At 36.7% G+C, this 12,107-nt stretch overlaps 1 protein-coding gene across 1 annotated transcript in view; it reads right to left on the reverse strand.

Moving 5' to 3' along the window:
• The window catches only part of LOC121385055 (atrial natriuretic peptide receptor 2-like), a 54,879-nt gene that overhangs the window by 11,114 nt on the left and 31,658 nt on the right, over positions 1-12,107 (reverse strand). Inside the window, exons 11-12 of the mRNA XM_041515591.1 lie at positions 10,209-10,332; positions 5,611-5,679 (exon numbers count right to left, since the gene is read on the reverse strand). Coding sequence (XP_041371525.1) covers positions 5,611-5,679; positions 10,209-10,332 — 193 coding nt within the window. The remainder of the gene's footprint in view (positions 1-5,610; positions 5,680-10,208; positions 10,333-12,107) is intronic.

Below are 12,107 nucleotides of genomic sequence, written 5' to 3' on the forward strand. Positions count from 1 at the left end.
TAAAATAAATATATAAGTTTAGAAAGAAAGAATGTTAAAAAGAGAAGTTATAGTAGGTAATTATAGTGATAAGTGATAATGTCAAAATTCGCGTCAAGCGCTCGCTTGATAATTGTTTCTATTATCTTCCATCAAATTACTTTCTTGACTGAAGAGTCGTTTCCATGGTGCCCAGATTGTATTATACTCTTCATATTTACAGTTTTTAAAAAGAATATATTTTTCTATTTCGTATTTATTTTAAAAAAAAAATTTGAGCAGATATTATATTTATTTCATTTTTTTCCATTTTCGTCTTGTATATATAATATTTAATGTTTATTAACAGCCAGTTTATAAATATGTCTTTTATATCGCCTATTTGTCCAAACAAAATAATTGTTTTATTTAATTTTATTCGAATTCCTTTTTTGCTTAAAATCCAATTTACAACAGCATGCCACAGATCAGTCACTTTATTACAATAGTAAAATAAATGTGTTAATGTTTCTGGTGAATTGCCACAGAACGTACATTCATTAGTATCTATGTATTTAATTTTATGTAAAAAAGTATTAGTTGTTAGTATCTGGTGTATAATTCTGTATTGAAACCATATCAAAGTTGTATCTTTGAGACTTATAAAAGGCACTCTATAATAGTTTCCCCATTCTTTTGAGTCAAACGCAAAACCTTGGTTTCTACATCTTATTTGTGATGTTGGTGTAATAATTTCGTGATTTAATAGTTTATACATGTCTTTAATACCTGTTTGACTTTTAAGAATAATATTAAATTTTACCGGAAATACAGGATTAGTTAGCAATGTAAAGTGACCATTTCTAACGTTGTCTGCTTTATTTATAAATGCCTTAATGCCGTTTATAAGCGATGAATATTCTAAAAAGTGTGAATTTACGTTATATATATTTTTTAATTTCTCAAATGTAAAGAAATTTCCATCTTCATCAAGTAGATCGTTTATAAATATTATTCCCTTATCTAAATATTTTTTATAACAGAATGTTTTGTATTTATTGTTATATTGCTGTTGTACCAAATATTTGAGCTTAAACTGTCTTCTATTTTTTCCAAAATTTGTTTTTGTTGAATTAACTCCCAACTGTAAAAGACATCTTTCCAAAACATGTTTTTTAATTTCTTTCTTTTTATATTCAAATAATAATCTCCATTTATTACAAGGTCTCTATTGGATAAGTTAGTAGTAGATTCAAACAGTTTAATCCATTTTGAGTTACCTAAAAATAGTCTCCTGAGCCATGAAGCTTTTAAAGCCATCATGAAATTATATATATTTAACATTTGTAATTCACCATCTTTGAATTCTTGAGCTAATAAGACTCGTTTTATTTTATCGGGTTTATTTTGCCAAATGAATTTATGAAATAATCTATTCAAATTTTTGGATGGGTTTGGTAGTGAAATTAGTAAATATGTAATTTTAGGTATTATTAGTGTTTTTAATACGGTTATTCTTCCTAAGACAGTTAACTTCCTTATTGACCATAATTTTATCAATAGTTTAATTTCATTAATTTTTGTGGGGTAATTCGCTTTAACAATTAATTGTAAATTTACTGTAAACGTTATTCCGAGCATCTTAAATTCTGTTGTATTCCATTCCAATTTCCATCTTGAATGGTGATAAACATCTTTTGAGGTGTTTTTTTACTGCCTATCCAAATAGGTTTTGATTTTGTATAATTTATTTTTAATCCAGATACTGTGGCATAATATTCTAATATTGTTAAAGTATTAAACAGAGACCCAGGAGTTCCATCCAATATAAAAGTTGTATCGTCTGCGTATTGGGATATTAGATATTGTTCACCATCCATTGTTATTCCATTTATGTTTTCGTTATTTTTTATTAATATAGCTAGAATTTTAGCGCAAATAATAAAAATATAAGGAGAAAGTGGATCACCTTGTCTACATCCTCTTTCTAATTTAAATGTCTCTGACAGAAAGCCACTTTGAATCACCCTCGACATTGAATTATTATACAGAGTTTTAATCCAGTTTTTAATTGAGGCTTTGAAAATAAAAATGGCTAATGATTTTTCAATAAATGTCCATGATACAGAGTCGAAAGCTTTTTCAAAATCTACCAAAAGCAGGAGACCTGGTATATCGAGGACGTCCGTGTATTGCATGATATCATATATTAATCGAATGTTTTCACCAATATATCTACCTTTAATGAAACCAGTTTGATCGTTGCTAATTATTTTTTCTAGCACTGTTTTTATTCTATTGGCAATGCAGCCTGAAGCTAGTTTATAAGTACAGTTAAGCAATGTTAAAGGCCTCCAATTTTTTAAAAACTGTTTTGGTTTATTTGGTTTGGGAATACAGGTAATAATACCCAACTTTTGGACTTCAGACATTTCTTTGACCATATAACTATAATTTATTGATCTAATGATAAAATAATCTAAATCAATCCAAAAGAACTTGAAGAATTCAGCAGTGAATCCATCAGACCCAGGACTTTTTTAATTTTTCATATTTATTAAAAATGATAGCACTTCTAAATATTTTATTTCTCCTTCCAGTGCATTTGCTTCCTCGTTAGTTAGCTTATTGTAATTAAGTCCATTTAATTTATCTATAATCTCGTCACTTACTTCACTTGAGGGCGCAGAGTACAGTTTTTTTTATAAAATGTTTGGGTTTCTAAAATAATTTGTTTCTGCTCTGTTATTTCTACACCATTTTCTAACTCTAGTCTTGATACTAACTTGCTGTAATAATTTCTTGATTCCATATTGCAGAAGTATTTCGTTGGCTTTTCTCCCTCTTCAACCCATTTCGCTCTTGATCTTATATAATGTCCCTTTAATTTTTCTTCTCTTAATTTCTCTAGTTGTAGTTTTTTTTCTTCTATTATATTTATATTAGTCATTTCTTCGTTGCATTCTAATATTCAAATTTCATCACATATTTGTTTTTCTAATTCATTTTGTTTCTTTTTTCTGTAAGCAGAATATGAAATCGTTTTGCCTCTTATTTCCATTAATAAAGTTTCATAAAAAAGTTGGTCATTTATTACGAATTGTATCGCTTCATTGGGTATTGTACTTATACTTTCTCTTAAATAGACAGGAACTGCGTATTGCGTTTTAACATTTTCAATTGTATTTTTAATAACTTTTACATATTCTTTATCTCTTAACAATGCGTTGTTAAATTTCCAAAGTCCACTTCCTTTTTCAACCTCATTTATTTTCAAGTGGGCAACTACACAAGAATGGTCAGATCGGTAACTATTTTCGATTACAATTTTTTGTACGTATGGTATTAAATTATTTGAAAGTAAAAAGAAGTCTAGTCTGGCTTGTTTTGCTGGATTTTTCTTCCTCCATGTATATCGTTTTAAATGTGGATAAAATTCTCTAAACGGATCTTTTAAATCTAACATTTCTGCCGTTTCTATAATTGTATTACGTGAATTAGGATTATTAATATATTTATAGTGTTTGGTATCTAAATTCTGATTCAGTACTAATTTAAAATCTCCGCAAACTATATATTTATCAGTTTAGAAGTCTTCTAAATTGTTAAAAATATTTTCATAAAATTTAAGATTATCTCTGTTTGGTCCGTATAAGGTCGTAAGAATAATTCTCTCTCCTTCTATAGTGATATCTATCAATATGAAGTTGCCCGAATTGTCTTTTTCTATTTTGTGTATTTCGTATTCAAAGTTATTATTAAACATAATGGCTACTCCTCTTGCATTTCCAACGTAAGAATTAAACACACATTTATATCCCCATTGTGTTTTTATATATGGTTCTAGTTCTACTCTGAACTGGGTATCTTGCAGACAATAAATATTATAATTTTTACATTTTAAGTAATTAAGTACGTCTTGACGTTTTTTAGGATCTCCTAGTCCCTGACAGTTTACCGTCATTATTTTTTACACACGCCATCTTAAATGATTAAGTTTACTCTTTTTATAGGTGGAATTTTCTATATTTCGAATTTGGTTATACTGGATCTGATAATTGGCACCATTCCCTATCCAGATAATACTACTACTATAAGCAAAATTCGAGTATTGGCTATAAAGCTTGACGTGCCTTTGACAAAGATAAATAGGAGTTTGAAAAAATACGTGAAGAACAGATAGAAATGGAAAAGAAGTGTTGAATACAAAAAAATATTAAACAAATCCACACCCTTGCAAACATCGACATGCGTATTCAAACATAGAGAACACAGCAGTGAATTCAAACACACACATTCACACACTACACTAAATACAATAGAAAACAAAGGTATTATCATGGGGAATTAACTCCCCCAACCCCAGAATGTTTGATAGGTTATATAACCAGAAGGATTCCAAACTTAATTTAAACCAAATAAATTAAAATATCAATCGTTCGTCTAACACCCATATTCAGTTGTGCATAAATCCAAGAATGGAATTAAATATCTACATGGACACTAATAATGAATATAACTGAATTTAGGATATACATGCACATATACAACCATAAATATTACATATATACATAACTATTACAGGGCTTCTAGAAAATGGTAGCCTCACTCGCGTGTTGGCGATTCTCATGGTAGAGTTATTAAGTAATTGGGGATGTATCACTTTGATATGCACCAAGATATTTTTTAACCATATGGGTAATAAATCACTTTATGTGTCCATAGCTATATACAAATGTATATATCACACCCAGATTTAATTTGCTCATGTGCATTTTATAAAGTAAAGTAAAGTAAAGTTTGTTTTATTTAACGACGCCACTAGAGCACATTGATTTGTTTTTATCTTATCATCGGCTATTGGACGTCAAGCATATGGTCATTCTGATACTGTGTTTTAGAGGAAACCCGCTGTCGCCAAATAGATTACTCTTTTACGACAGGCAGCAAGGGATCTTTTATTTGTGCTTCCCACAGGCAGGATAGCACAAACCATGGCCTTTGTTCAACCAGTTATGGATCACTGGTCGGTGCAAGTGGTTTACACCTACCCTTTGAGACTTGCGGAGCACTCACTCAGGGTTTGGAGTCGGTATCTGGATTAAAAATCCAATGCCTCGACTGGGATCCGAACCCAGTACCTACCAGCCTGTAGATCGTTGGCCTAACCACGACACCACCGAGGCCGCTTTGTGCATTTTATATAACTATGGTGTATTATGTATGTTATTTATTCAGCTGATGAGTTGTAAAATTCAAGGCAAATAACAAACTTGAACTTGAACTTCGTCTGTTGCCCCCTAACATGACTCAAAGACAATGTGGGTACCCCTCCCCCAAGTAAATTCCCGGGTTCGTTAAAGCTTGGGAAAGTGTGCAATGTAACATGGCACTACAGTAGTTCAAAATAAAATGATATGCATAATGAAAATGGAAAGATAATGGTATTGCACACACACACACACACACACACACACACACACACAGACACACACACACACATAAATAAGCCATTAATATTCATTCGCTAAACACATCTGTTATGACCAATTCTGGGCTAATAATCAACTAAAACAAGTGCATTGTAGATTGCAAATATAATATGCAGAAATCAATTACTTGCACAGCAATACTTTTCATTGTGACACATACCTTGTAGACGTCAAATGAGTTAATGATGTAGTCAAACATTGTGTAGAGGTTGTTTAGTAGATTCACCACCTTAAAGGAAAAATATAGAAAAAACAAAATGACTGAACAAACAAGTGTATTGTCAATCATGTTCCGCGAAATTATGCTCAGAACAATGAAATCTCTAATCTAAGAATTTGACCGTTCAAATGATAAACCTCATCAGACATAAGGCCAGAGCGAGTTTTAATGACTCAATGGGTAGATGTAAAACCACTTCATGGGCTACTCTTTTCGATTAGCAACAAGGGAACTTTTATATGCACCATCCCATAGGCAGGATAGCACATACCACGGCCTTTGATGTACCAGTCATGGTGCACTCGCTAGAGCGAGAAATAGCCCAATGGGCCCACTGACGAGGATCGATCCTAAATCGACCGTGCATCAAGCGAGCGCTTTACCACTGGACTACGTCTCGCCCCATAGAAAAATGGGTGCCACAGATGGGGAATGATATGCTCAACTTTCTCAAACATCTGATATCGTAATTGATTTTACAGTGATTCAATTGTGCATTCCATCACAGCTGTATAATAATATTTCATTGAGCTCTATCCTGTAAAAGTTTGAGCCAGTCTTGGCAGTGGCAGTCCTCCTATGGGCGGTGCAGGAGGATGAAACATGCTGTTACGGATCTCCTAGAGTGGTGGTCCTCCTATGGGCGGTGCAGGATGAATCATGCTGTTACAGATCTCATAGAGGAGTGGCAGTCCTCCTATAGGCGGTGTAGATGATGAAACATGCTGTTATGGATCTCATAGAAGTGGCAGTCTTCCTACGGGCGGTGCAAGATCAAACATGCTGTTATGGATCTCATAGAACAGTGGCGATTCTTCTATGGGTGAGGTAGGAGGATGAAACATGCTGTTATGGATCTCATAGAGGAGTGGCAGTCCTCCTATGGGCAGTGCAAGAGGATGAAACATGCTGTTACGGATATCCTAGAGGAGTGGCAATCCTCCTATGGGCAGTGCAAGAGGATGAAACATGCTGTTACGGATATCCTAGAGGAGTGGCAATCCTCCTATGGGCAGTGCAAGAGGATGAAACATGCTGTTACGGATATCCTAGAGGAGTGGCAATTCTCCTATGGGCAGTGCAAGAGGATGAAACATGCTGTTACGGATCTCCTAGAGGAGTGGCGGTCTTCCTGAGCATGAGCTGCTGATAGTGGGTCATGGAAGCAATCGTGACTTTGCCTAAAACATCTGTTCGATTCTGCCTTGTGCAGAGATACTATTTTTATTACAAAATATCGTACTGTCGTTCAGATTTCGTTTGTGTGGGTTTGGCGTGGTGCGGGTGTTGAATGAAAAAAAAACGGATGTGTAAAAACCCCCAAAACATTCCGAAGTTATTAACAAACAGTTATCGAATATGAGCGGCCTTTTTTATATTTTTTTTTTTTGTTTCTTTTGTTGTGTGGGTTGGTTTACGATTGATCCTCGTCGGTGGGCCCATTGGGCTATTTCTCGCTCCAGCCAGTGCACCACGACTGGTACATCAAAGGCCGTGGTATCTGCTATCCTGTCTATGGGATGGTGCATATAAAAGATCACTTGCTGCTAATCGAAAAGAGTAGCCCATGAAGTGGTGACAGCGGGTTTCCTCGCTCAATATCTGTGTGGTCCTTAACCATATGTCCGACGTCATATAACCGTTAATAAAATGTGTTGAGTGCGTCGTTAAATAAAACATTTCCTTCCTTCCTTCCTTTTAATCACGCCAAAAACCATATACCGTATATCTCCGTGTATTAGCCAACTCTGTTTATAAGCCGAACCCTCAGTTTTCCTCTCAATAGATGGCACAAAATGGTTGGGCTGATGTATAAGCCGACTCAACTTTTATGTAGTTAAAACGGGCAAAAATATAGCCATATCGAATCGAGATATTGTCGATCGCGTGCAACAGTGAATCGCGGGAATTTGTTTTGGTGAACCGATTAAAGTACAATGTAGGAAAACTATTTTAATTAAGATTGTACAAAAAAGAATAAAGGTTTATTTTTAAAATCCCCTCTTGTGGGATAACATTATTCTCTTCTTTTTATTTCTCGATTGGATTGTTAGCATGGACATTGCTAGCTGATAAATGTAGTTTCACTTTTATACGGCGGTGTAAATATTATTTAACACCCACGACAAATAATTGCAATGATAAACACAACCTATTCCGTTCTTTTTATAACTTGTGAAATCTCTAATAAAACATAGTTTCTAATAATGTCTTAGGAATTGCAGAATCAACAATGACGGTAACTAAAAACCATCAGTTTTGACAAATTAAATCTGCAATTGAAGACAAAACATCAGCGGTCATAAAAATACTTAATGACCGTTCCCATTATGTGACACATTTGGCGGAAAATACTGGTGCTACTTGTTAGTGGCTTTTACCGGAAATTGTCGACACAATACAAATAAAATAAATTTCATTTCACAAATAAAATACAACTTTTATTGTGTTTATCAAACAATCAAATGGACACTTGTATGGGACTTAATACAGGCTGTTAAAAATACTGATTAAATAACGCAATGGTAAGTTTTGAAGCCGAGTTTGACTAACACGTTTTCGTTAGAATCGTATTTCTGTACACGCCGATATTTTGTCGTATTTTCTTAGACATTTTTTGTTGACTCCGTGTAAAGGTCGACTCCTCTTCTCTTGATGGTATTTAGAGGCTTGAAAAGTCGGCTAATACACAGCGATATACGGTACATTAAAAACGACCCATTTTTGTTTTATTTAAAAAAAAAAAAAAAGTATTATTTGTTCATCTGCGTCGAAACCCCCATTAATATGCAAATTGTCTTTTTTTGTCAATATATACTACTCAAAAGAAGTTAAGGGTCAGACGATATTTTCGACATTATTTTCTGAATGTCAATTATATTAGCTAGACCATAATGTCACGCATGGTATTGTTCCATTTTGACGAAAGTGGGTCTAAGCAACCCATAAATGAATTAAAATCCACTGTCATTGACACTGTCGACTAGTTCTAATGGCGAAAACATGCTTACATTTGCACGTAAATTAGGGCGAAAGCGAAAGGTCTGCTAAGTGCCCATAACTTGCTTTTTCACAAAGCGCTTCATTTGCACGCTTTGCACGTGTATTCCATGTTCCCAATGCTGAATTTCCGTATAATTGGAGCTTGCGTTCGTGTACGGTGCACACTCCAAATTCGACAATGGTACGACTTCAACTGACTATCGAAGATCGAGGAAGGGCTATTGCTTGGCTTCAGGATGGCAATACGCAAAGAAATGTTGCTCTGAGACTTGGTGTCAGTCAGAGTGTCGTTGGCCGACTGTGGCAATGGTACCAAGCAACGAATTCTGTTCGAAATCGTCCACGTTCGGGAAGACCCCGAAGCACTACAAATAGAGAGGACCGCTACATCACCAATATGGCTCTACGTCAACGCACAACCACTGCACGCCGATTACGTGACAACCTGCGGACTGCGACTGGAACTCGAGTGTCTGATCAAACCATACGCAATCGTCTGAGAGCCAATAATCTACGCTGCCGTCGCCAGGCTGTTCGACCACCACTCCTACCACGTCACAGAACGGCCAGACGTCACTGGTGCACGCTTCATCTGCAGTGGCAACGTGTTCAGTGGGGTCGAGTGATGTTCACTGATGAGTCCAGGTTTAGTCTCCAGTTCAACGACGGTCGGGTTCGTGTCTACAGACGTCCTGGGGAGCGCTTCGCTGACGTTAACGTTAGACAACGTCACTGGTTCGGTGGTGGCAGCGTCATGGTGTGGGGCGGCATCTCTATCCACCACAGGACCCCCCTCTATGTGGTGGATGGCAATCTGAATGGAATCCGCTATCTGAATGAGATTATCCGGCAGTTGGTTCTCCCAGGCCTTCAGCAGATTGGCGGCTGGGCAGTTCTGCAGGATGACAATGCCAGACCCCACCGCGCCAGGGTGGTAACGGACTTTCTCAGACAGCAAGGTATCGCCAGGATGGATTGGCCAGCATATTCGCCTGACTTGGCCCCAATAGAGCACGCCTGGGACGAATTAGGCAGGAGAGTTCGGGATAACCATGCCCCTCCGGCCAACCTTCATGATCTGAGTCAACTTCTTATGGCAGAGTGGCAGGCCATTCCCCAAGAGTTCTTCAGACGTCTGATCAACAGCATGAGGCAACGATGTGTCGAGTGTATTCGCGCCAGGGGTGGATTCACACACTATTAAACGAATGTTCCAATGTGTAAAATCCATGTTTGACAACCTTCAACTTTGACAGCATGTCATGTGACTTTCTTGTATACAGTGACGTTTATTTGTGGTTTTTTGTAAATATGGAACAATAAAAAAAAAAATTGGTATAGTTTACATCATCAATCTAATACACTCTGAAACTTATTTGGTTATAAATTTTTGACCCTTAAATTCTTTTGAGTAGTGTTTCGGGGAACGTGACTCCATCATCAATATAAACTTCGCTCGGCACAGTCTAGACCCCCACCCCTCTGCTAAATGTCCTGCACATTTGTCTGACGGGTACGTATATATCCAAACTTACCTGGTGAGGCGTACTTTCTGCTGCCAGTTTGGTGAAGCCAACTATATCCGAGAAGAAAACCGTCACAGACGCAAAGGATTCTGGGTTAACTTCTTTTCCAAGTTTTAAATCTTCCGCCACAGATCTATAAAATTAAAGGTGAGGTATTACATTTGCAACAAGACACCACTAGAGCACATTGACCAATTAATCTTTTGTTACCAAGTTTTCAGAAGAAGCTGAAAACCTCTACATTTTGTTTTACATTACCAGGTCAGGTCAGGTCATAGGGTTTTACGTGCACATTCAGAACAAGCTGTTGTAGCGCACGCCTATCGTAGGCACAAGAGCCAGGAAAGGTGGGGGAAGGGGAGCGGAGGGACCGCCTGCATTGGCAGGTGCAAGGGAGCACCAGCAGATCGATCAAATCGGTAGCAGGCGCGTGGTGGTGGCGGTGGTGGTGGTGCTGCTGCTGCTATGGAATTTGAATGGAGCAGTTAAATGCCAAAGAGAAAAGGATGCTCAATTTTGATTGAAGGAATTTTGCGCAATTTTGAACGGTCGGTCAAAAGGTAAATGGCCGAGCTAATATAGGTTTTGATGTTAGTGAATCGAAAGTAGCTCGTTAATTTTAGACCTCTACGATGCTGTGGTGTCTCCCTAGGTTGCCCATAGGGCCCTTATAAAGGGCCTGACCGCTTACATTACCAGCCAGGGATCTGTTATATAGCGGGCGGGACGAAGCCCAGTGGTACAGCGCTCGCTCGATGCGCGGTCGGTGTGAGATCGATCCCCGCTGGTGGACCCATTGCGCTATTTGTCGTTCCAGCCTGTGCACCACGACTGGTATATCAAAGGCCGTGGTATGTACTACCCTGTTAAACTGCCCAACTTCAAACGAAGATTGCCAATAGAACGGGTTCTCGTTGGCACTAACAACATACACCATTGCGAACATACATTATATAAGCATTTATTTTTACTCCAAAATCGGGAACATTTCTGTCTCAGTTTTTTTGCTATATGACCGCATCTGGCTGTAGTACCGATCCGATCAGGTGGTTCCTTAACCGATTCACTTCGGCTGTCTCTTGCGCTATACACCCATGTCCCAAAAGGTCGAAGCAAATATTAAACAATAACATGGGCAAAATACAGCAGAAGGCTTACCATAAACATACATATTGTTTTAATTCTTCACCATTTCCTAGAAGTGAATATGTGAACCATAACATGTGTCACAGTTAGGAACTATAGTGGACCGTGATCAATGAACTCCCACCCGGAAGTGATCTCTGTAATGAGACCTTATATCCCAGTGTATTTTCTTACTTTGACCGTATATCCGAGTATATATCTTTACTTTGGCCTTATATCCCAGTGTATTTCCTTACTTTGGCTTTATATTCCATTGTATATCTTTATTTGACCGTATATCCCAGTGTATATCTTTATTTGACCTTATATCCCAGTGTATATCCTTACTTTGACCTTATATTCCATTGTATATCTTTATTTGCCCTTATATCCCATTGTATATCTTTATTTGACCTTATATCCCAGTGTATATCCTTACTTTGACCTTATATCCCAGTGTATATCTTTACTTGACTTTATATACCACTGTATATTCTTACTTTGTTTCGACTTTGTATCCCATTGTATATCTTTATTTTGGCCTTATATCCCAGTGTATTTTCTTACTTTGACCTTATATCCCAATGTATATCCTTACTTTGACCGTATATCTCATTGTATATCTTTATTTGACCATATATCCCAGTGCATATCTTTACTTTGACCTAATATCCCAATGTATATCTTTACTTTGAACTTATATCCCAGTGTATATCCTTACTTTGACCTTATATCCCATTGTATATCTTTATTTGACCTTATATCCCATTGTATATCTTTATT

This window comes from Gigantopelta aegis, chromosome 11 (assembly GCF_016097555.1).
Source record: "Gigantopelta aegis isolate Gae_Host chromosome 11, Gae_host_genome, whole genome shotgun sequence".
Taxonomy (NCBI): domain Eukaryota; kingdom Metazoa; phylum Mollusca; class Gastropoda; order Neomphalida; family Peltospiridae; genus Gigantopelta; species Gigantopelta aegis.